Below are 27,216 nucleotides of genomic sequence, written 5' to 3' on the forward strand. Positions count from 1 at the left end.
AACAGCATACACTATATTGTTCTGTTTGTGTCGGGGGACCCGGTCCTTGGAGTGGACCAATTTCTGGTGCAGTGTGTTTTGGGGTTTGAAAGCAACCGAGACGCAGTGTTTGGAAAACACATGTCAACTTTTCCGACACTCCCGCCACATACGGAATCACCACTGGTTTACACTTAGACAGCTGTTGTCCTTCTCCTCTCTTGGATCGGCTGGCGCACTGTTTGGGCATCTTCCTGGCTTTGACAAACGCCCAGGTAGGATAACCACACTTAACCTGGGCCTGTTTAAAGTGGGATTTCTCCCCTTCTCCGGCTGCTGTGTCGGTGGGGACGTTATCAGCTCGGTGGTGCAGCGTCCTGATGACTCCTGGTTTGTGCTCCAGTAGATGATGACAGTCAAACCTTAAGTACTGATCAGTATGTGTTGGTTTACAGTAAACATCAACTTTCAAATGTCCCCATCACCAACTGCAATTTCACAGTCTAGGAAGGCCAACCTGTCATTTTTCACATCCTCCCCGGTGAACTTGATGTGGCTGTCCACAGAGAGACCACATTAACTCGTGAGTATTACCATGACTTGTACATCGGGGAAACTAAACAGACGCTGGTGAAGAGGATGGCACAATGCAGAAGAGCTAACACGTCAGGCCAGGACTCTGCAGTCTACACCCATCTACAGGCCAGTGGCCGCTCTTTCAAGGATGAGGCTGTGCAGACTGCCCTTATGTTAGGACGGAAACTTGTGGTCAAAGAATGGAACGCCTCCTCTGCACCAGAGCCATCTTTGTGGCACACATCTCTTGGTCAGCTGGCTGCCCTAGAACAGTTATCATATAGGCTGCTTGACAAGGTGGAGGAATATCACTTGAAATGGGGGCAGTACCATTCTTATATATTGAGCGTTTAATGGCGTTTCCAGCTCATAAAAATAACAGTAACATATCACATAAAATGCAAATAACTGAGATACATTTGGTTAGAATACCTGTTGACAAGCAACGCTGTAAACTTTTAAGCACTCCACGCAATGCAGTCATGTTATTTCTTTTGTTTGTTTTTTGTTCTCTTTTTTTTTCTTTCCTTATCTCAGTACATCACTCCTATCTTTTATTTATTTTCGGTCCGGTTGTGCTTGTTTTGTTTCCATCGCATTCTGGTTTAATATCCATGTCATTTGTAATTGAAATACTTCTATATATGTTTTGTTGATTGTGAAAAAAATAAACTATTAATCATAAAAAAGAATGAGGCTGTGCACATCCTTGATAGGGAAGAACCCTAGTTTGAATGGGGCGTCAAAGAGGCCATCTACGTGAAGAGGGAACGACCATCCCTGAATCGAGGGGAGGGGCTTAAGAGTACATCTGTCGCCATCTTACCATGCTGTCATTGAAAATATTCCCCTATCCTCTGTGAATAGTACACATGGCCAGTTTAACTCTAGTTAATGGTCACAGCAATTTAGATATGAAACTGATTGCTGGTCTCGGTTGTGGTGCAATGGTGTTGTTTATAAGGGGATACCTGCAGTCAGCAGAGACCGATGAAGTCACTTAGATGAGTGATGAAACGTTTGGCCCACTAAACTTGGTCTCCAGATGAACCGATTCAACTTCGCGGGACGTTGTAAGAACACATCACCCGAATGTTGGGGTAAGACACAATCTGACATATACTCACAAGAGTGATTCTCTTCCCCACATTAACCTCTAACATCCATTCAACATCTTGATTTCCAGAACGATGAGTCACGCCGGGATGCAGCCCAGTTTCTCGGAGGTTTACACATTTGAAAAGACTTTTGTTTTTAAAACTTTTAATGAGCCATGGTCCGAGCATAGGAGACAGAATTTCTGGGGCCCTAAACCGCTATCACTAAAAACATTCTGCACATTCTCAAACCAAGGCAGGGCTTTTTTTTTCTCCAGAAGCCTCTTAGCACCAAGAACTTAATTGGGTCCATTCACTGTGAAGAACACGATAATCACAGTGCTAATGGTGCTTCTGAGAAGGCCAGCTCAGATCTGTAACTGCACAATATGGACAATACAAACAGAACAAAGATCGGTTTGTGTTAATACACGAGTTTAAAGTATTACATCTGACACCTTACGAACAAGCAACGAAACCTCACCAGCTATTCAACATGACTACTCTGACGTCTGCTTTGACTGTATTGTTTAAATTTTGCAATAAATCCAAATCTGTTCCATATTATTACCCTTACAGATCGGAAAATTATCCGGGCCTATGTACGCTGAAACCTATTCACCTCTATCATCGTGCTATAGGCGAAGCCTATTCAAAACCATTTGCACTGAAAGGAAGTAATTATTTTCTATGGGGTATCGAGTAAAAAGAAAAAAAAAGACAAGTAAAATCAAAATGGATGTCAGCTAAAAAAGAAATCAAAATGTTCAACATTACGAGCCCCCCCCCCCATAAAACGCCTCAATCCTTTGCAACTGGATGTGACACAGTTTTTTCCACACCGGTGCGCGAGCTCTCACAATCCGCTTCATAAAACACGAACGAACGCAGTGAAAATTCTGGTTCTATAGCGACCGCTTCACACATGTCAGAGATCCTGAGCAAGTGCCAGCGAGCTGGTCTTTCAAACCCTGCTGCGTATGATAAGAACCACTTGAGCCTTCACACACACACACACACACACACACACACACACACACACACACACACACACACACACACACAAATACATCATTAGCCATGGAGCACAGTCATGAGAAAGATGGTAGAGTAGGTCATTTGGGATGGACAGCAACCTGTTTCTTCAGACACACCTAAAACATAGACGAGATGGATTCCAGTGCTACTTAAAACCAATGGCACCATGCCTTGAGAGAGAGTGTGTGCGTGCGTACGCGCACACTCATCCACATTGCCAGACGGGGGAAGCAGCAAACAGTGAGATCTGGCAAGGCTTCAGAGTACCTGCAGAGTTTAACTGTCACTTCAGAGCTTCTGAACGATTACGATAAGACACACAAACAGAGCTTAGAGGAGGGATAAGGACTCAGGCTGAGGGGAGAGTTGTAACTCTTCCAACAATAGTCTCGATAACACTAACAAACCAGGAGGTCTCGAAAGGGCCAGGACAGAGAGGAGAGAACTACAGATCCTCTAATAGTGATTGTGATAAGATTAAGACAAAAAAAAAAGGGGGGGGGGGACTGGGGAAGATGCTGGGGTTAAACATCCTCCAACAGGGGCGTCCGGGTAGCATAGCAGTCTATTCCGTTGCCTACCAACACGGGTTCAAATCCCCGTATTATCTCCAGCTTGGTCGGGCGTCTCTACAGACACAGTTGGCTGTGTCTGCGGGTGGGAAGTCGGATGTGGGTATGTGTCTCCTGGTCGCTGCACTAGCGCCTCCTCTGGTCGGTTGGGGCGCCTGTAGCGTGATCCTCCCAAGTGCTACGTCCACCTGGTGAAACCCCTTACCGTCAGTTGAGGGGCTGGTGGCTGGTGACTCCAAATGTGTCGGAGGAGGCATGTGGTAGTCTGCAGCCCTCCCCGGATCGGCAGAGGGAGTGGTGCAGAAAATCAGGATGGCTCGGTAGAGTGGGGTAATTGACCGGATATAATAATAAAAAAAAAAAAACATCCTCCAACAGTGATTATGAAAAGACTGAAAGTTATGTACTTTGTAGAAAACTTGCAAAAAGAAATGGACCTAATTAGGGCAAGGAAACACACCCAATTAAACTCCGTGGCAACTTTATTTAATTGATATCAAGTGGGGAACTGTAATTGGAAATGCTCTGCATAATCTACCCTATAAATCTAGCTAATGCTATTTACAAAGACCAATTTGCAAAATCAGTGGCTATTGAGCATCTCGGCAGCTTGATTGTAATATTTACTGCAGTGCCATCCACGCCAGCTGCCAGTTAGGTATTCATAAGCATTCTTCAACCTACAGACAACCCCAAAGCTGTAACTGACCCCTTGAACGCAACGGTCTCTGTGAGTGTGTTGGGATTTCGATGACCCTGTGGTCCCTCCCGACTGACGGTGGGGCCCCAGGGCGTGGAACATTCCCGTGACTATGTCATAGGGGCGCTTGGGCATCCTGGTAGATGGCAGCAGTTGGTAGGGGCCACAGTAAACAGAGTAAGGGGACAACTAACTACGGGTGAGGACAAAGACCAAAGAAGGGCATGGCAGGTTTCTGTTAAGAATTATTTTGCTGCCGGCCAATATGAATGTCAACATTTTTGCTAATGCTTTTACATCAAGTGCATGTAATAAGTGTTAGTTAATAGGTAATAAAGCCCTTATAAGTCCTTATAAAATGCTTATTAACATTATTTTTGGCGGCCCAGTGGTTAGCGCTGTCGCCTCACAGCAAAAAGGTCCTGGGTTCGAACCCAAGGGTTATCTAACCTTGGGGTCATCCCAGGTCGTCCTCTGTGTGGAGTTTGCATGTTCTCCCCATGTCTGCGGTGGGGTTTCTACGGGTGCTCCAGTTTCCCCCACAATCAAAAAGACACACATGTTAGGGTTAGTACTCCTGTGCCCCTGACTGAGGCATGGCAGGACGAACTGGAGTTGGTCCCCGGGCGGGCGCTGCCTGGCGGCTGCCCACTGCTCTTAGCTACACAGCTAGGATGGGTTAAATGCAGAGGAAGAACTGCCCCACAGGGATTAATATAGTATATCAAAACCAAAAATAAAAAAAATGTTGTGTTTATAAGACTCTAATAAGCATTAGTTAATAAGGCCCTTGAGGTAATAAGGACCTTGTAAGTCATACTTTTGCATTTTGTGGACTATCAAAATTCTTAAAAACTTTTAATCATGAGGGTGATTAGAGGCTAAGTGGAAAGTCTTATGCATGTTGGACTTACAACCTAAGACGAGTGTGAAAAAGTCAGTTTTGCAATATTTTGCAAGCACCACCTACTGGCCAAAACCGTTTTATGATACCATTATTAACACTTGGATAGTCCTATTAACACATAATAATGTTAATAGGCATTTTATAAGGACTTATAAGGGCCTTATTACCTATTACCTAACACTTACTACTTTCGCTTAATTGTAAAGCTTTACCACATTTTGATTTACTGGATCTTTGAGAAATTTACTGGCGGACATCCATGTGCGCCGGGTTCATAACTCACTAGGAGGTCCGTCCAGTGCTCAGACTGGCAAAACTCACATTTGAATAATGGCAAATCCTGTGAATAGAATAGAAGTTAGCCTGTAAAGTAAAGAAATGAGGTACTATATTTGACTTCCACCCTGCAGCTCATAAATAAAAGTATAAAAGGTGTTATGTCACGAAATACAAGTGTAAAAGGCAATAATCAATCAATCAAGTTGCATTTTATATAGCGCTCCTGACATTTTGACTGGCAACAGTTTTATTTACTGCTTTCGAGTGTTTTTATCAGCCAAAAGACGGCCATTGCCAGCTAACGGAAACACGGGACACAAGCCTGAAGGTCCTCCTGTATGGGTGGACGGGAACAGAAGAAAAGTGTATTAGGAGGATTTCAGCCAGATAAGCAGAGAGAGGGGTTGAATGGGAAAGGTAGAAACGGCAGGAAGAGTTCTGAGAAGAGTGGAGTACGCAAGCAGAGTAGACAGGGACAAGAGAGGCAGTTTAGGGCCATGATGGAAAGTAGGACGCTGGAGGAACAAAATAGAATTTATGGCTAAAAATAATGTCAACGTCGGCCGCCGTTGCACTCGCAGATGCAATGGAAACGAGTTGACAGCTGAAATCATAGACAGAAATAGACTGGCATCACATATGTGCGAATGTCATTACTCCCTTAATCCCATGAATTACAACTGTGTTTAATGAGTGTGAGGTGACCAAAGGGACCACCATGCAGAGGGTGAGAGGCTACGAAAAAAATCTGACGCACACACACATATACACACACACACACACACACACACACACACACACACACACACACACACACACACACACACACACACACACACACACTGAGAAAGCCCTTCTCATCTTTCACACCTAAAGAGGCTTCCTCTCGCCCACAACCCAGCATGTTAACTTCCTGAGCAGGCAACGGCTACCCCCGATTCCCTCCCCCCGACCCCCAACACACACACACACACACACACACACACACACACACACACACACACACACACACACACACACACACAAGCGTGATTTAAAGTGAGAGGTCTCTAGGTTAACTAAGTCTCAGCCTTGTCTCTGCTTCTTTATAACATGGGAGGCTGGTTACACTGGGGGCCAGTCTCCTCTCACACAGACAGAAACAGACAGAAGGGGGAGATGGAGACAGGGAGGCAGATGGGACACATCGAGATTTAGGCCTAGGTCTGCATACAGACCTTTCAGCTCTCCCTGGTGTGATATATTTGGACAAAACCAGGATTCATAAACATGAAACACTTATTTTTAAGTATATTTCATGTTCTTGTAGTGACAGTTTTTTTTGTTGCTTTTTTTCCTCCCCAATTGTACTTGGCCAATTACCCCCACTCTTCCGAGCCATCCCAGTCGCTGCTCCACCCCCTCTCTGCTGATCTGATCTGATCCGCAGACTACCGCACGCCTCCTCTGATACATGTGGAGTCACCAGCCACTTCTTTTCACCTGACGGTGAGGAGTTTCACCAGGGGGAGGATCACACTATTCCCCCCAGCGCCCCCTCCCCCCTGAACAGGCGCCCCAACCAACCAGAGGAGGCGCTAGTGCAGCGACCAGGACACATACCCACATCCGGTTTCTCACCTGCAGACACGGCCAATTGTGTCTGTAGGGATGCCCTACCAAGCCGGAGGTAACACGTGGATTCGATCAGGAGATCCCCGTGTGGGTATGCAACGAAATAGACCGCCACGCCACCCGGACGCCCTTGTAGTGACAGTTTGACTGTGACTGTTTTACTGATACACCTATGTGGCAATGTAAATGTACTTTCTCCTGCAGGTTCTCATGTTCTCCACCACTTGATAATACAAGGTGCACATACACTAAATGCACTCGACACGACATGCACTCTATCTAATCCCTTAACTTGCTTGTTTGCAAATGACAACTTTAATGAGAGTGCTGCAAACGAACCATTTAAACACGAGCTTACTGAGCTCTACTGAGCATTCAGACCCACTTATGGAGTCTTTCCTCTCTCAAGTCCTACAAAGCACATTTTTAAAATGCTTCTGATGCAGGGGTGAAAAGAGAAAAGTCTTTGGGACAAAGAGGGATTAAGTGAGAATGTAAGAGAGAAAGAGAGAGAGAGAGAGAGAGAGAGAGAGAGAGAGAGAGAGAGAGAGAGAGAGAGAGAGAGAGAGAGAGAGAGAGAGAGAGAGAGAGAGAGAGAGAGAGAGGAATCTAAAACCGAGGTGCAGAGAACTCAGTCTGGCATGTGCCCTGTGTGGAGGTGTTGGTCTGGTGCAGTAATCATCATAGGTTCTGCTGAAAAGACCTCTGAAATAGCATGTGTCTATAGTATTTCTCTGTGAGGACAAAGAGAGAAGAAAGCCTACCGATCAGGAGATACAGACAGACAAATAAACAACACACACACACACACACACACACACACACACACACACACACACTACATAGAAACACACAGATAAAGAGGCAAACCACATAACAGCGAGACTCGATGTTCCTTGTGGTTCACTAAAGACACTGGACACGCCAGACAAACTACCTAATGCACCAAAATAGAAGAAAACACCGACAAGCTTACCGTATATTTTCATTTTCCACAATAAGTCCAGTCAGGGCTTTACAATCAGTAAAATATACAACATATACGACAATATATGACATCTTTCAACAATGGAGGATTGGGGGTGGGGGTTGTATTCTTGTCTATAATACAGGAAGACTCCATCTAAATGATTATTTATTTATAAAGACCAGCTTGTTAAAACAGGAAAGCGCACCAACATGGACGTTTACTGTGAAACTCGTGTCTGTTAATGGCTGTGGTTGTAAGGGTCTGCCTTGCACGTTTCCTTTGAAATATTTTGTAAATGTGGGAAGTGTGTGTGTGTGTGTGTGTGTGTGTGTGTGTGGGGATAATCCTGCAGTTCCAGAAAAGCTGTTTTTTTGAATAGATGCCATGATATATAGACAGTTGTGCTGTAACTTTTCTCCCGTGGGGAATCCCAGGAGTCGGGAGAAATTTCCAGTTTCCAGGATCATCACAGCTAACGTGATACATAAGGAAATGCTGCATGTTAATCTGCATGATTTCATGAGAAAGAATGCAACAACAAAAAAAGCTAAGCAGATGAATATGTTTTCACTCTTGCCATGAGAGAAACCAGAGACGCACCAGGCAGCGTATCACTTACTCAGTATCTGATGTAACTCATCCCTGTGCCATATTATAGGGCGAGTACTTATTGGCCACGTCTGTCAGTGATTTTACCCGCTGTTCACCTTTCATCCCAGGTGGTTTGCTGGTTTCAAAGCCCACGGCTCCTACATGGGGTCTCTCAGAAATAACCGCCATCTGCCAAATCTTAGCCTCAGCCATTTAAATCTTGCGTTCAACTTCGATCGCGCGTCATACATCAACACCTGCCGTGAGGGCTCGTACCACTGGCCCGTACGATAATTGTAGCTAGCTTTACCTCTTGGAAAGAAAATGCCTCATAGAACTGTAACGTCAATTATCTCCGCCGGTGGGATGTCACTACTGCTCAGACACACACTCCCCCCCACTTCTGAGTCTTAACAAAAAAAAAAAAAAACAGGAAAAAAAAACCCCAAACAGATACACAGGGTTATGGTTATACAGAAAATTACCCCTGCACAAATGCTTCCAAGCAAGTATAAATTTAGTTCAGTGCTTTTGGGTGTTGCCCTGCATGCAGGCAGCGGGGAGGGAAAGCAGAGCAGGAGATATGGTGGAAAGTATTTGGCGATGTAATCGATTGCAGATGGCTGTCGTCATTCAGCTTGTTTGGTCCACAGTGGTTCTTTGTGACCACCGGGCCCGCCATAATCCTACAGGATGAGACTGTGTGTACGTGTGTGTGTGTGTGTGTTTACGTGTGTGTGAGTGTGTGTTTGCGCTGGCACCTCTAACATCACACTGCAAAGCCCTGCAACCCCGGCAGGAATCCAGACAAAGGGGCGGTTTCAAGGGGATAGGGGTTCAGGCAGAACAGGGAAAATGTATGGGTGCATCTTTTAGTACTAAGCTACAAGTTCAAAAACAAATGGATATGGGAGATGAGAAGCGACAACAGAAATATTAACACAACACTGGCTAAACCAATTCTTTAATAGGCTGATTTTAAGAAGGATTAAAGGCCACAGGCATTTTTTTTCCTACGTGAATTAAAATGGGATGAACTTCATAGGAACCGGGGGGGAAGAACAGGCCAATACCGCAGCAAGGAATAGATAGATAGATAGATAGATAGATAGATAGATAGATAGATAGATAGATAGATAGATAGATAGATAGATAGATAGATAGATAGATAGATAGATAGACAGATATAGCGAGACATAGAGTGATAGAGATGAGAGAGAGAGATATAGAGAGACATAAATAGAGAGAGAGAGCCATAAAGATGAGAGAGACAGATAGAGAGATATAGAGACAGACAGAGAGAGAACGATAGAGATGAGAGAGACAGAGATAGCAAGATATAGCTAGAGACAGACAGAGAGACAGAGTGAGATAGAGAGCGATAGAGTGAGATAGAGAGAGAAAGCGATAGAGTGAGAGAGAGAGCGGTAGCGATAGAGAGATATAGAGATTAAAAAAAAAAACAAATGCTGAAGGCCAAAAATAAACCAAAGATAAAACTTGCCACTGATGGATGCAATCCATCCATCCATTATCCAAACCCCTTATCCAACTCAGGATCGCGGGGATGCTGGAGCCTATCCTGGGCGGCAAGTGGGGAGACACCCTGGACAGGCCGCCAGGCCATCACGGGGCTGATGGATGTAGTAAGAGTTGCAATCCAATGATCTTTCATATATTGGACAGATTTTTAAGAGTTGCAGATACCTGCAGTTAAAAAGGTTAGCAACACAACAGAGGTCATCAATAATCTTATAGGCCAGACTAACAAAGTCAAGCAGCCTACCCCTGGCATGCACAAGGTAGGGAGATTTCGGATATCTGTGTCCGGGTACGGGTCAGGTAACTCTATCCGCCCAAGTGTGGTTGTTGCTATCCCTGCTATGTCTCATTGATGACAACACTGTGGAAGATGGAGGACAGGACATGACAGCAGCTCTCCACTAAATCAGGCCTACCGCAATGCTGAGCTCCACGACTCTGTTTATTCAGACACACACACACACACACACACACACGCACACACACGCACACACACACACGCCACTATGGCTCCCATCTCTCATGCCACTTGTAAAACATGTCACTTCCACGTAGTCATAGATCTTCAGGCAAATGTTGCAGTAAATAAGCAGCTTGGTTTTTTTCCCCCAGCATGCCGTCATCCTCTGGTTCCTCCTACGACTGTAGACACCTGATATGTTTACTAAAGCGGTAAATAATTTTGAAAAAAATGAATAAATTTGTTTGACCTTAGTCAGCATTACTTCACCCCCCCCCCCCCCCCCAGACTACCACATGCCTCCTCCGATACATGTGGAGTTGCCAGCCGCTTCTTTTCACCTGACAGTGGGGAGTTTCGCCAGCAGGGGGGCATAGCGTGTGGGAGGATCACACTATTCCCCCAGCCCCCTCCCCAAACAGGCGCTCCAACCGCCCAGAGGAGGCGCTAGTGCAGCAACCAGGACACATACCCACATCCGGCTTCCCACCCGCAGACACGGCCACTTGTGTCCGTAGGGATTTCCGACCAAGCCGGAGGTAACACGGGGATTCGAACCGAAGCTCCCCCGCATTGCTAAGCAACGGAATAGACTGCTACGCTACCCGGACGCCCAGCAGTACTTCACTTTTGCTGCTCCCCGGGCTCCATCACTCTTTTTCTTTGCCTTCTTCACTTTTATAAAGTGGGGACCCTTTTCTTTTTGCTCAAAATTGCATGATTGTCGGAAAGACTTGTGGCACACGTCTTTCTTCAACACAATCTGCCATGTTTAAATGACACACAGGCTCCACCTGCACACCCTTCAGCCACATTCGAAAGGATGCACTTCCTGTTTTGGATGACGCAACCTCTTCGCATCAGCGGGCAGGGAGTTTTTGCAGGAGATCTTACCAGGTGGCAGACTCACAAGGACAAGACAAAGAGGCTATACCAATTTTGCCTGGGATACTGTCATGTTTTCACTGTATATAAAACTTTATTATTACATTGACCCCCCGCGACCCTGAGAGTAGGATAAGCGGTTCGGATAATGGATGGATGGATGGATGCCACCGACCATGATAAAGATGTATTCATGTCAAAAATGTTACAAGTTGCTACCCAGATCTCTCACCGGTCACATATTTAAAGTGGCGAGCCTTAATTTCTTCGGTTTTGGTGGATTTGGCATCATCTGGTGGTCACAACGGTTCATTTTCACACCGGAAATCCAAGAATTCCATTTGAAACAAATGTGATCCTGAGCAAACAGAAAGTGTTCACGTGCGGATCACATTTTTCGACGGTTGCTGATTCAACACGGACAAGTTAATCCAGCAGTAATGTGCAAGACCGATCAACAATGCCATCCCACACAGCACTATTGAGCAACATATCAAGCCATATTAAATATTTAATTAGACCTAATTAAACACTGGATAATGTTTAGCTCTGTATCTTAGCACCCACTGCTTACGCTTCTGTAATGGATATGCAAGTTTCTTCTTCTTCTTTTCCTTTTGTGGCAGACTTGATGCATTTCCTGTCCAGTGCCATTACACTTGAATGCAACCAGCACCAATGAAATATAACATATAGAGGAGCAAACACAGAATGCTATTTTGGATTTGTATCCCCCTTTTTCTCCCAGTTGTATCCGGCCAATTACCCCTACTCTTCCGAGCCCTCCCGGTCGCTACTCCACCCCCTCTGCCGATCCGGGGAGGGCTGCAGACTGCCACATGCCTCCTCCGATACACGTGGAGTCACCAGCCGCTTCTTTTCACCCGACAGTGAGGAGTTTCACCAGGGAGACTTAGCATGTGGGAGGATCACACTATTCCCCCCCGTTCCCCCTCCCCCCTAACAAGCGCCCCGACCAACCCGAGGAGGCGCTAGTGCAGCGACCGGGACACACACCCACATCCGTCTTCCCATCCGCAGACACGGCCAATTGTGTCTGTAGGGACGCCCGACCAAGCCGGAGGTAACACGGGGATTCGAACCGGCGATCCCCGTGTGGGTAGACAACAGAACAGACCGCCACACCACCTGGATGCCCAGAACACCAATACATATAATAGCTGTTGCTATGGAGATGCCAGCTGGGAAAGGTATCAAACATTTTTGATTAAATCTTTAAACCTGCACACACACATATGCTTACACAAAAACATTTTGTTCTACTCTCAGCTGCTTAACTCCTTCAAAACACACACACACACACACACACACACACACACACACACACACACACACACACACACACACACACACACACACACACACACACACACACACACCCCATAGCAGGCACAATGTCTGCGGGCGTGGTGTATTTGTTATTCTACATGACATATTCCACAACTCTACTTCTGACCACTGACAGCGACACTGGACAATGAGGAACTGACTAAGAATGTCTGAGAGATGAACGGCAGACAGGATTTACCACATTGGCGATAAGCCTAGATACTTAAAAAGAAAATATGTAGGGATCAGGACCACAATCTATCAAAAGATACACACTACATTTTCAGCAGCCAAGCAAAAAGTCGTGCTATTACATCCAATCTGATAAACAATAGCACTTCTATCTCTAATTTATGGGTGTTTTGCGTGCTGACAATCCCACAGCGATGCCAGACTAGCTTGTGTTACCCAATAACCATGTGAGGAAGCGTCGGCATGCAGCATACTAAGTGATTGAGCATGAGGCGCACACTGACGACAGCAGGTATTATCCAAAACACTGCAGATCATCACAGAAAAGCTGCAGCGCTGGACTGCGAGGCTGTCTAGGGGATTCACTGCATAATGCAAGTCCCGATCCACCTTCTTATATACGACTGTTTTCGCTGTGACAAAGAGATTAATTGCCGCTCATGGATAACGCTCTACATACAACCTCATCCTCCGATTTCAACTACACCCTTGATACCCCCTCCACCTCGAAAACACTTCAAATCTTCTCAAGTGAGGATAAAGCAGCCAAGACATGGCTGTCTTTCCATCCACCAGATAAACACACACACACACACAGTTTTGGGAGGGTTACTTTTAAAATGTATTCCGCTACAGATTACAGGATACATGCCATGAAATGTAATTTGTAACGTGTTCCATTAGATTACTCAATGTGAGTAACGTATTCTAAATACTTTGGATTACTTTAATATTTTCTTACATTTTGTGTAACAGTATACTATGTAGCATTCACACAATACTACTTACTTGAGTAGACTATTGAGTTTCTTCTATTTTATCAACTGGCTGAATGCATTTGAGTCACCTTAAATATAGTATATTAACAAAGGCTAGAAGAGTATGTAAACACAAAAGATCTATGATTTTTTTTATCTGGTAAAAAAAAAAGAGAGAAGAGAACCTTTCCATGTCGTTTTCTTTATTTCCATAGCTGTTAGAATGAAAAACCTTAGACAAAGATGAAAATATAGCATATTGTTTTACTGAATTTACTGTTGAATTAACATTTAGGTATCACTTTCACTGCATTTTGTGTCGCAATCCTTTTAAAAATAAGAATGGCACCAAAGGGAAAAAATTTTAAGTAATCAATTAATTTCAAGAAGGTAACTGTATTCTGAATACCATACATTTAAATTGTAACTGCATTTGAATACAGTTACTCATATTTTGTATTCTAAATACGTAACGGCGTTATATGTATTCCGTTACTCCCCAACACTGCAAGCACACACACACACACACACACACACACACACACACACACACACACACACACACACACACACACACACACACACACAGAACAGCTACCCCCCGTCATCATCCTGCCCAGTTAGAGACAAATGTATGGTGAACATGTTATGTATGTATGTATGCAGGTACAGAAGTGCGTCCATACTTTCGCTTGTGTGTGTGTATAGGGGGATACATCAAAACTCTGATCAACAAGCCAGAAAACGGAAATACGATTTTATCCTGGTTGAACCCCGCAGCTGTTGGCCATTAAAGAGGTATCTGCCAACATATACATGCTTAAGTTTGTGTGTGTGTGTGTGTGTGTGTGTGTGTGTGTGTGTGTGTGTGTGTGTGTGTGTGTGTGTGTGTGTACGCATTGCTACAAGCATGCTCTTCGAGCAGGCTCCACCATTTGTCTGAAACTCATCTCTCAAGCATGTACAGCACACAGACGGTCCGTTTGATGACCAATAGAGGGTCACAGGCACACACTTGTATAAGCTCCTCCGAGGAACCCCCCCAGCCCCCACACCCGTAGAGTCCCCCACACCTGTCTTGTCACTCAGGTCCAGCGTACACCCCAGCCCAGCCCCTCACTCTACCCATCACCGTCCTGACACAAGGCCTCCGTTCCTGGGGAGGAGCTCTGTGGCTCCAAGCCACCCTGCTCTTCAACCCACCCACCCACACACACCCACCACCCACACCCACCCACACTGGTTCCAGCCCCCTGTATGAGATCACACAAAGCCTCCATTGTGAGGCACAATACTGGTCGCCCCCTCTGCCTTTCCCGTCTACCCTTGGCTGTGCTCCGCATTCCCATAAACCCTTTTCCTACTGACCCCACTGCCTTCCATCTCTCTCTCCCCTTGCTTTCCTTTCTTCCCTCCTTCCACGTTTCACTCTCTCCTTTATACCTTCTTACACAACCCCTTCCTCACGTTGTCCCCCTCTTCCTCTCTCCTTCTCTTCCAACACCAGCCCGGCTCTCGTCTCATCCAGGCTCTTCACCATGCCCCGGTCTCCCACTCCTCTCTGCCTCTCCCATTTGGCCCTCCCTTCTCCATTTAAAAAAAAAAAAAAACAAATCCAGCTCATTCACTCCACCGCTTCACTCGCCCCTGCGCCCCGCTCTCTGTTCTGCAGGGTTAGAGGGATTTCAGATTTAGTGCTCCATGTCAGCAGTAGCCCACATCTCTGTCTGTAGGGCGACGCGGAAAAAAAATCAACAGAAATGAAACAGAGACAGTGGTGCCCTTTTTTTTCATAAACTGACACCCTGTTCCATATATTTGTGATATTCAGAATGTGTTTTGACCAGTTTTGGGCTATCGTCGCCATTCAAATTCAGCAAAAGTTTACAAAGCCTCTCACCTACTTTGCCAGGGGGCCTCTACTTTTATTTGGAAGCGCAATTCTTTTCTAAAAATAAGAAACGAAAACGCAATGTGGCTGGTAAGATAACCGACGGCCTCGTCGTATCCTCTGCCATAGCCAGGCCATCAGGGTCAGAGAGACGGTAAACCTATCTGGTGGTTTAATGAACGCGAGTCTCTGTTCTCGCCCTCAGCTCCAGCCGGACCCCTCAATCTCTGTGGCAAAGTCGTCCCTGAACATGGACTAGAGATGAGCATCATCGCTATCTTTCCCAATTTGATCGATGGTGCAAAACTGGCCCAAAAATCCTCATCTGGGCCGCCACTGATAAAGGCATTTCCCTCTCAGCATCAGAGGGAACGCGGAGTCAAACCTGCCATATTCTGGCAGTTTAATGTTGCCCTGCTTATTGGCGAGTATAAATACTTTGGACACTATGACTTGAGGCGGTCTGGTCACTCATTCCTAAAAATCCACCAGTAGAGCTGGTATTTAGGCTACAACTGAGCCTATCCCGGGTATTCACCTCAGTCACTCATAACCAGAAGCTACGGATCATATTCAGCCACCGTTCCTCTCCACAACAGCTGGGCTGCAGTGAGGGGATGGTGCGGCACAGATGGCTTGGGATGGGCCCGAGATGTACAAAATTATGGTAAATCAGGGAGGAGGAGCAAAAATTAATGTAAATTGCCACAAATACACACCAATAACCCGCTCTCGCACAAAAAGAGCCCAGCCTTGTGGTTGAACTGGTCGGTAGACGGAGCGTTGCCGGTTGAACAGGAGCCTCGTCATGGCAACCCCGATGGCCTGGTGAAGAGAAAATGGACATTCCTCGCATTTGTCCCTCTTTGTTTCCCTTACAAAGGAAGAGAGGGAGCCATCACGAAAGCTGCCAGTGGAGTCGGAGTTGTGTTTTTCACATTTAGTGAAAAACAAACAAAAAGCCCCCATTAGGATGAGGGCGATTTTATTCTTCCAGTGGTTCAATAGAGAGCGGAAAAAGAAAATGAGAGGAAATGAGCAAGCCACTGGAGCTGGATATTGTAAAAAGTCTGTTGTCATGGCTTTGGGATGTCTGTGGTGATGCTGAATAGGGAAGAATTCATCTTAATCCAAATCAAACATTCTCAAGGGGATTCAGCCAAGAATCACAAAAGTCCCTCGGTGCTACCAGTCGACGTGTACTCATTCACCAAGTGACACCTCTGTCTGATATGTCAGCATGAGGCAGGAAGGTAATTTTGGTTGCACAAATAAACGCACTCTCAAATATGCAGGGCGACACATCATCCCTGCTCCAGGGAGCCCAGCAGTTGGATAGCAGACTGCCTTGTCAGCCACAGCACCTCGGTGATGACTCAGCCGGTAGAACGTAGCATGGTAGGATGGATATGGATGGCTTGAACAATGATGACTGCATTCCTCCGTCTGCCCCCCACCCCAACGAGGGACTGTCTGCATGAAGAATCAACACCATTTACAGGAAAAAAAAGGGGGTCAGAGGCAGGAATGGGGGCACAGGAGATGTGCCTCGCGTTGAATCAAGCATTTCACATAGTGATAATAGCAAGGGAGGGGCGTGTGTGAGTGGTTCTCAGTGAAGCTATATTTGGCGTGTGAAACATATGGCAAGTGCAAGGGGCCATTTATTCTGCTTGAAGTACAAACCTACTAGAGTACAATGTTTCAGTCTGTGTGATGTTCTAGTTACTTGAGAAAGATTGGGCAACATATCAAAGCAAATAACTTCATGTACAATGTTGTCCAGAATATACTAGCTAGCCCCGATGAGTCCTCGCATGACCCGCTTTTGGGTACAGACCCAACCTTTGAAAAACCGATTGCCTTATTACACGTCCAAGATCTAGCCCTGCTTAACCCACGGATCCAGGCCAGGTCCCAGCTGTGGGCAGATCCAGCCTGCTGAGATCAGGGACCAGAGGCAAGCCTGAAGGGATATAATGACAGAGAGCCACCAGCCCGTCAACCAGACTCGGAGAGCCTGGAGCTTTGCAGCTGCAGCTGTAGAAACCAGCCAGACAACACATGGAAAACATTGATGATATGCAAGATTAATATGCATTGAAATCCAACAAACATCCAAAGGGAAATATGTTGAAATGTGTCAATTCCAACAATGGAAAAAACGAGTGAAGAGACTGAAAGAGACCCAGAAAAAAAGGGAAAGTGAGACAGGCCAACGCGGTTGTCGCATCAAATCTTTCAGTTTGACAAAAATAGTAGATGTAGTACACAGGATAAAGCTGTTTAAACACTGATAAGACTTCGATAAATGATCTGATTTTCCAAAGCAGTCATTCTTAGTTTGTTTTTTTTTGGGACCCAAACTAAGTCACAAGCCTGTTTCTGGTTGTTCTCCACCTCACACAACAGATGAGAATGTATATTCTGCAGGTTGAGCAACAAAAAACAAATCAAATTAATTCTAAAAGAATAAGTAAACAAGCTAAGGGTAGGCCTGCAGTCTGTGACAAACCTAGCTGATAACAGATCTGTGTAGGCTGCAAACACAGCTTCATGGGATCAGTGCAGCAACTCCAGATAGTAACATCCTGAGGACTGGCCCCAAGCTGCTGCTGCTGCTGGAGCCTCATTTCTCTCTCTCTTTGTCGTCTTCTCCATCTCCCCCGTTCTCTAACTGCCTCTGTCACAAGGCATTGGTTCCAACGGGCTAACCTCTCACCACCATAAAGATTAGACATCTTATGTATGTTTTAATAATTCAAAGACTGGTCTGAGAGACTGTTCTCCAGCTCTGCCACTATAAGCTCAGCATGCTGCAACTGAGAAGGAATGCAGACAAGTCATTGGGCAGTTAGTCATGTGTTATACCAGAGAAATGGCCGATAAAACCAAATCGGTGCCATTACCCAATGTTCATTAGAATTTTTTTTTGGGGGGGGGGGGGTTCTCCAGTTGTACTTGGTCAATTACTCCACTCTTCCGAGCCATCCCGGTCACTGCTCCACCTCCTCTGCTGACCCGGGGAGGGCTGCAGACTACCATATGCCTCCTCCGATACATGTGGAGTCACCAGCCGCTTCTTTTCACCTGACAGTTGAGGAGTTTCACCAGGAGGTCGTAGCTCGTGGGATGATCACGCTGTTCCCCCCAGTTCCCCCTCCCCCCCGAACAGGCGCCCTGACTGACCAGAGGAGGCGCTAGTGCAGCGACCAGGACACATACTCACATCCGGTTTCCCAACTGCAGACACGGCCAATTGTGTCTGCAGGAACAGGCAGAGGTAGCACGGCGATTCGAACCGGTGATCCCTGTGTTGGTAGACAACGGAATAGACCGCTACGCTACCCGGACGCCCCCAATGCTTATTAAAATTGGATCACAATCAACATCAGTTATTAAGAAAGCCAGCTGGTGCTTTTCATTTATGATGAAGAGTACGTCAAATAGTTTCAAATATACATATATGTATATATATATATATATATGTGTGTGTGTGTGTGTGTGTGTGTGTGTGTGTGTGTGTGTGTGTGTGTGTACATATATATATATACACACACACACACACACACACACACACACACACACACACACATAAAACACAACATGTGCTTGTCACAATATTTCTTTTAAAAAGGCAAACAATCAGAGAAGGACTCTTGTCCAGATGAATTGATAACCAATAAACTTGCTTCTCAAATAGTTTTATATAAGAAAAACAACTGAAATAAGGTCACTTATTTCAGTTGTTTTTTCCTTTTGCCCAAGCACACAAATACAAATGAATGATCACATGCAAATTCACATTGTTAGTCATCATTCTTCAGTATATTACGTACAACTATCAAGTTACAACAAAGGTCCTTGTTGTAACTTGATAGTTGTACGTAATATACTGAAAAATGACTAACAATGTGAATTTGTATTTGTGTGCTTGGGAAAAAAGAAAAACAACTGAAATAAGGTCACTTCACTATTAAGCAACATAATGGGCGACCATGAGAGCCAAGCGGTTATGTCTCGGTAAGCCTCACAAACATTTTATGCCAAACACGGCATTTACCAAACATAACAACAGACCTTAACGGTCTGTAATTTGTGAAATATGTAGAAATCAGGTAACTTTGGCATGACGTTAAAGTGCAAATTATCAGCAAAGAAGATACAATGTGCAACAATCTATTGATACTATGTAAACACATCAAAGGCCATCAATTCACCACGTGAGACTGATGTCCCAGCTGCTGAGTCTCCCCTGATAGATCATTATTTACTTGACCCCCCCCCCACAACTGGATAACGCTGGAGACAAATTACTAATGTCACCTCTTTTCTGACCTTGTGACCTTTCACACACTTCACACACTTCCTTCGCACACTAATCTCCTCGGCTATGCAGTAAAATGCCACGCCGCCTACAAGCGAGCTAAACTCCTTGCCGGGAGAGTCCTAAATGCAAGCGCATTCGCAAAGCAATCGGCCTTTACCACAATCCAAGTCACATTTGACAATACTAAGGCCCACAATGTTCCTTTCAAAACAAAAGCCAAAAGCGACAGTGTACATTGTCAGTCACTTCAGCAGTGTCCCATTCCTAGTGAGCATCACTGTTACCAGGAAAACAACTCATTAATTTCATCCTAGGACTTCATTAGACGTAGCACCGAGTACCTGGAAAGTCTGGGAACAATCAGTGCATGCGCAGTTTTTTTTCTCCACAATTGTATTTGGCCAATTACCCCACTCTTCCGAGCTGTCCCGGTCGCTGCTCCACCCCCTCTGCCAATCCGGGGAGGGCTGCAGACTACCACGTCTCCTCCAATATATGTGGAGTCGCCAGCGGCTTCTTTTCACCTGACAGTGAGGAGTTTCACCAGGGGGATGTAGCGCGTGGGAGGATCATGCTATTCCCCCCAGTTCCCCCTCCCCCCCAAACAGGCGCCCGACCACAGGAGGCACTAGTGCAGCGACCAGGACATGTACCCACATCCGGCTTCCCACCCACAGACAGGGCCAATTGTGTCTGCAGGGATGCCCGACCAAGCCGGAGGTAACACAGGGATTCAAACTGGTGATCCCCGTGTTGGTAGGCAATGCAATAGACAGCTGTTTCAAATTCGACATGCAGGTCATCTCAGCCCTACCTTGAAGCATGCAGCGATATGCCGACTCAGAGATGGCGTAAATGTGTGGGGGCATCTCGTGCCTCTTCTTCCCTCTGTACATCTCAATGATGTTCTCTGAATAGATGGGCAGGTTCTTGTATGGGTTGATGACCACACAGAACAGGCCAGAATATGTCTGTAAGGATGTGGAAAAAAAACACACAGACACACAAATTGATAATATTGTTGTCAAGGAAGTGGTGGACAGACCACACAATGACATCAGATATACATATTTTTGGATTTTATTACTGTTTAACAGAACAGATTAGTGCAGTCACGAGAAAAGAATATCACATTAATCTCCTTTGTTTCGTGGAAACGGTATCATTTCTTCGCTGGCCCAGTAATCTATGGCTGGCTAGAGCGACAGTAAATTTATCCACATCAGTCAGGATCTAAATAGGGACTAGTAGATGGTGCAGAAGGCAGACAAATGACTTAACCACCAAAAATACTAAAGTCCAATCCACATGTAGCGGTACAGTGTCAGATCCGCAACCATCCATGTAGCACGGCTGTTGAAACAAACAGTATCATTACACTGGGACCACGGCATAAAAAAAAGCATAAAAAAACCCATCAAAAGGATGCCATGTTTAAATAACCAACAGTAAATGTGAAAAAGATCATGAGCTAATCCATCACTGTCTAGACGTACACAAGTGCTGTGGTCTGCATTGTGTCAGTGCAGCATGACCTGTCATTAACCACCATTTGGGACCTTACGTCATCATGGTAGACACACAACAGAGTGATCGAGACGGGAGAGAGGGAGCGATAGAGAGAGAGACCAGTTGTGGGAATGAGACCATAAATGAATGGGCTGCACACCCACATGTTTAACCTGGTGCAGTAAAGGCCCTCGAAGCATAATGGAGAAAAAACACACTTCAGATGTGAGACAGCATTACACAAAGTGAATAACAATTAGAATTGTAAAGAATCGTGCTGCAGCAAAAAGCTTGCACTGCAGCCGTTCAGCCCACTTTCTGACCGGCGTGTTACATTCAGCTGGATAATTAGCACGGCGATCTCTCTCCGGAGTGTGTGTGTGTGTGTGTGTGTGTGTGTGTGTACGGTACGAACACATTTCAAGGTATGCTGTGGGTTAAATGTATCAGACTGGAGGGAACCCAGGAATGAGTGAGAGAGGCCCTGTGGGTCGTCGGTCCTCTCTCGTTCTCAAGATGCTATGGAGGCTTGAAATTCCCTCTACAGAGAGAGAGAGAGAGAGAGAGAGAGAGAGAGAGAGAGAGAGAGAGAGAGAGAGAGAGAGAGAGAGAGAGAGAGAGAGAGAGAGAGAGAGAGAGGATCCCTGCACACCGTCACAACTACACTCATCACACCCGGTATGTGAGACCAAAACTGTGGACTTGCATAGACATGGACACAACACACACGATTTTACTTTCCAATTAACACACACACACACACACACACACACACACACACACACACACACGATGGCGAGACAGAAGCAAAGATGGAAGGGAGGAAAAAAGGGGTGGGGCACAGGAAACTCGATACACAGACACAGTAACGAGCACTATATCAAGTCATTCAGCCACATCTTAAAAAGGTAACACTATCAGACAGACTGGACAAGGCATAGGCAAAACAGTGACCCGTGGAACCCCCCCCCCCCCGCCGCCCCCCCCAGAGTCGAGGAGCAATCATTCCTATCTGGCAGGAGACCCAGGGGATCAGAGGGAGCCCGCACCAAGGTCAGAGTAACAGACTTGTTTGTTTGTCCTGTCTCCCTTTGAGCCCCTTCATCAACACTCTCCACAGTTACTGGTTTTTTCCAAGGAACCATGGTGTTCCAGAAGTGAGGGGGGGGGTATTGGAAAAGCACAGGAAGAAAACGTAGATGATCCATGAAAACGATCCAAAACGCCAAATCTTACTTTCATTCCTCGGCTGCACATGTGCTCATTTTTCAAGCAGCATAAATTCTGTTTTCGGGAGCACACGCCAGTAAAGTGATCCTACCGAGTGCAAACACACCCTGCGTCGAAAAAGGACCTGGCCCTTAACTGCACGCAGATATCGATACGAGCGAGACGTGTGGGTACACGAGCCTAACTCTTGGAAGGACCTGACGGAGACTTGTCTGGATTCTTAAACCCATTAAATTGTCAGTCATGTGTCAGTTGCACAGAAACCTGTCGCTTTAACTTTGCGTGTTTGTGTGCGTGCGTGTTTTCTTAGTCCAACCGCCAGCCGTGGAAGCTGAGGTTCTTAAAAACGCAGACATCTCTCCGGAGGCTGTAATGAATCACTGAGCCTCTGTTTTAAAGGGCTTTAATTGTTTCAAGAGCTCCGCACCGCTTCGTGCACCCATCCCCCCGACAGAGTGTCGACGAACGGCGGCCCCTCGGACGGCGCGTGCAGCCAACGGCGAAAGACGTTAACATTTAGGAAGATGGATGTGTGATGATGTCTTTTTCATTATCCGAGTCTGGGCCAGTTCGAATTCAGTATCAATTCAATTCAATGTCAAGTGTCGACAAATCAAATCTGAGGCGATTTCTCAGCTTCTGAACGGAGCATTTTAAACACCAAAGCCTGTGTTGTAACAGTTGCTGTGATTAAAAAACCAGCTAGAGGGCGTCTGGGTAGTGTAGAGGTCTATTCCATTGCCTACCAACACAGGGATCGCCGGTTCGAATCCCCGTGTTTACCTCCGGCTTGGTCGGGCGTCCCTACAGACACAATTGGCCGTGTCTGCGGGTGGGAAGCCAGATGTGGGTATGTGTCCTGGTCACTGCTCTAGCGCCTTCTCTGGTCAGTTGGGGCACCTCTTCGGGGGGGAGGGGGAACTGGGGGGAATAGCGTGATCCTCCCACGCGCTACGTCCCCCTGGTGAAACTCCTCACGGGCGACTCCACATGTATCGAAGGGGGCATGTGGTAATCTGCAGCCCTCCCGGGTTCGGCAGAGAGGGTGGAGCAGCGACCGGGATGGCTCGGAAAATAGCGTAATTGGCCAAGTACAACTGGGGAGAAAAAAAGGAGGAAAAATCCAGAAAAGAGAAAAACAGCTAGATCGGTAACATAGGAGGAGAGCGGTGTTGTGATGCGAGTGACTCAGCAGTCACAGATTGACGAGGGGCCCCTGGAGAAAACACTGTGGTTATTATGCAACAGCTGAGCTAGAGGCCCTCAGTCAGCATTTGGAGGAAGGCTGATGATGCCCTGTCCTGCTGATACGGAGGAAGGTGGGTGGAGGAGGGAGAGTAAAAAAAAAAATACACAGGAAGAAATAAAGCGTAGACAGAAATGAAAAGCAAGGCAGTAATTTAACTGACAAGGCTCACTGAAGACCAGTCTAGAAGGAAAGCTGTCACAAACACAGGGAGGCGAGGTGAGAGAGAGAGAGAGAGAGAGAGAGAGAGAGAGAGAGAGAGAGAGAGAGAGAGAGAGAGAGAGAGAGAGAGACTGCTGTAACTAACACCACTGTCCATTTTGAAACTTATTAAAAATTCATTCCCCTTATCTGAAAGCTGGAACCGTACTATAAATAGACTATCTGTTCTGTTCTGCAGCGAGACAGCTGGCAGGGCCGGGGAAAGATACCTTGGCCGATCCTGAACAGGAAAACCTTTACAGCCATCAGAATCCTCCATGAAGTTTAGCAATTTGCTGAATCATGCCTCAGCACACCTCCAGAAACGAATCCAGAAACCTTTCCAACAACGTCTGTGTGCAGGCATCAATTAATAATGCTTAATTGGGCTGCAAAACAGAGGGAGCACATGAGTGCATCGTGAATAACGTTACAACACAGAATTATCTGATCTCTGAAATGAAAATCACTTTGCATATTTGTACAACCGCTCTATATCGCTGCCATCCATCCATCCATCTATTATCCAAACCGCTTATCCTCATTTCAAAACCAAATTTAGGGCATCCGGGTAGCATAGTATTCCGTTGCCCACCAACACGGGGAATGCCGGTTCGAATCCCTGTGTTACCTCCGGCTTGGTCGGGCGTCCCTACAGACACAATTGGCCGTGTATACAGGTGGGAGCCCGGATGTGGGTACGTGTCCTGGTCGCTGCACTAGCGCCTCCTCTGGTTGGTCAGAGAGCCTGTTTGGGGGGAGGGGGAACTGGGGGGGAATAGCGTGATCCTCCCATGCACTACGTCCCCCTGGTGAAACTCCTCACTGTCAGGTGAAAAGAAGCGGCTGGTGACTCCACATGTATCGGAGGAGACATGTGGTAGTCTGCAGCCCTCCCCGGATTGGCAGAGGGGGTGGAGCAGCGACCGGGATGGCTCGGGAGAGTGGGGTAATTGGCCAAAATTCGATTGGGGAGAAAAAGGGGGGTGGGGGGTGGGATGGAGGGACCACTGTGCCCAGGGAGGCTCAGGGCTATGGGTCCATAGGCCTATGCAGAACCCCCAGTCAAACCCAACCCCTGGGCAGGGAAAAGAAAGTGATATTTCCTAAGTGAAATCAGATCCGGGGGAGGCGATGCAGTGGCCTGGTGACAGCTGAGAAACACACAGGCAACAGCAGACACAGCAGCCGTCTTCATGTGGCCCGATGACCCCTCCATCAGTCAGACGAACGATGGGTCGGACAGCCGTTGCACCTTATGAACCGCTCACCTCTGGAGAGGGAAAGGGGATCTTGACCGTTCCCTTGACGGCGCTTTGCTCAGATGGTTTCATATCAAAGCTAATGAGCAGCTTCCGTCTGGCCTTTGAAACATGACAGATACACAGACGGGAAGGGTGTCCAAAGCAAAGAGTGGGACACTGCTAAACAAGGCAACACCCTCATCAAAATCTCTTGGAATCCATCCATCCATTATCCAAAACGCTTATCCAAAGTCGGGTCGTGGTGTTATTTTATCATCAGTGGGCTGGAAGACCTGAAGCTGTGCGTTCGTATTTGTCAGAACTATTGCGATGGGGGGTCCGGATGGTGTAGCAGTCTATTCCATTGCCTACCAACACGCGGATCAGCGGTTCGAGTCCCCGTGTTACCTCCGGCTTGGTCGGGCGTACCTACAGACACAATTGGCCATGTCTGCGGCTGGGAAGCTGGATGTGGGTATGTGTCCTGGTCGCTGCACTAGCGCCTCCTCTGGTCGATCGGGGCACTTGTTTGAGGGGGAGGGGGAACTGGGGGGGAATAGTGTGATCCTCCCATGTGTTATGTCCCCCTGGTGAAACTCCTCACTGTCAGGTGAAAACAAGCGGCTGGCGACTCCACATGTATTGGTGGAGACGTGGTAGTCTGCAGCCCTCCCGGTGACTCCACATGTATCGGAGGAGGCATGCAGCCCTCCCCGAATCGGCAAAGGGGGTGGAGCAGAGACCGGGATGGCTCTGAAGGGTGGGGCAATTGGCCGGATGCAATTGAGGAGAAAAAAGGGGGGGAATTCCCCCCCAAAAAAGAACCAATGTGACAGTAAACAAAATGGAAATGGAGTACTATGACACTAAGGCATTTCACAGTATGAAAAACTTGGCAATCCAATGTGTTCATATGTTTCTTTGATTTACACACAAAATCCAAAAAAGTATTGAGGCCATTTTAAACTCCTATATCGAAAATAGAATATCTCGTCCCACAGGGAAGTCAAGAGTGACGCTCTCGTCCATCAGTAGTTCAGCTTTGACGCGTGTGCATCTAGCATTCAGACAGCTTAGGAGGATGAGGACAAGAGGAAAGTAATGTATCGAGAGCTAGAAAAATTACCATTTTCTTTTTGGGGGGGGGGGGGTATCAATAATGTTTATGACCCAGATAGGAGGAGAAGGGAAGAGGCGATGTGGGTAACGGGGAGAGCGGCTGGTGAGGACAGGATGGACACAGAGCGCCAGCAGTCTGACAGGGTCGGTGTGGGCAGCAGGAGACACGCAGACGGACAGATGCTTTTCTGCCATGGAAGAATGCTGAGGCTTTCTGACAGCTGGGGCTTATCTAACAACACAAAGGCCTGCTTGTAGCCCCGCTAGTGTAGCCTGGCGTGTAGCAATGCAGTTAGGCTGCGACTCAAATCACTCAGTGATAGCATGCCGCTACAATGAATGAGCTGGTCCAACTGGCTGACTGACTTCACATAAAACAGAGCTGTCAGATAGGCAGGGGACCGTAGATAGAGCGAGTATATGCAGGACGATCTAGACACAGACCAGAGACCTAGCGGGCCTATAGAACTGTGACTAGGGGCTTGGTGGCTGACGTTACCGGTTCAGCTAAGAAGAAAGGATGAAATGGCCCCTCTTGCAACACTTACTGAGATGCTGTTAGCAACTGACTCAGTACATTTGTCACACAGGGGGCTTCAAACTGTGGGGTGGACCCTGTCTGAAGGACAGATTTTGCTTTTAAGCATTACTCTACAGAGCAGGCTCCCCAACTTCAATTGAGACACAGCCCGAGGGGGGGGGTCTTCACGAGTGGGGTCGGCTTAGCCAAGCACCATGGGGTCGGTCAGATCCACGGGGATGAGTAAACTAAAGGGGTCTTCATCAAACACTGGGCTCAAGTGGAGCATTTTACTACCGATAGAGAACCCAGAGAGACATGTGGTTTCAATTTCTTTAACCAGGGGGATGATAACAAACCCCAAAAACCAGTCTTCAACCAAAGAACAGCAGAAACCACAATGTGGGCGTGTGACA

The 27,216-nt window shown here is 46.6% G+C and overlaps 1 protein-coding gene across 1 annotated transcript in view; it reads right to left on the reverse strand.

The window, feature by feature from the left end:
* The window catches only part of LOC130119431 (myosin-10-like), a 119,036-nt gene that overhangs the window by 88,829 nt on the left and 2,991 nt on the right, over positions 1 to 27,216 (reverse strand). The window contains exon 3 of the mRNA XM_056287934.1: positions 20,546 to 20,702. Within this exon, the coding sequence (XP_056143909.1) occupies positions 20,546 to 20,702 (157 nt within the window). The remainder of the gene's footprint in view (positions 1 to 20,545; positions 20,703 to 27,216) is intronic.

The sequence above is a fragment of the Lampris incognitus genome, chromosome 10 (genome assembly GCF_029633865.1).
Source record: "Lampris incognitus isolate fLamInc1 chromosome 10, fLamInc1.hap2, whole genome shotgun sequence".
Taxonomy (NCBI): Eukaryota; Metazoa; Chordata; class Actinopteri; order Lampriformes; family Lampridae; genus Lampris; species Lampris incognitus.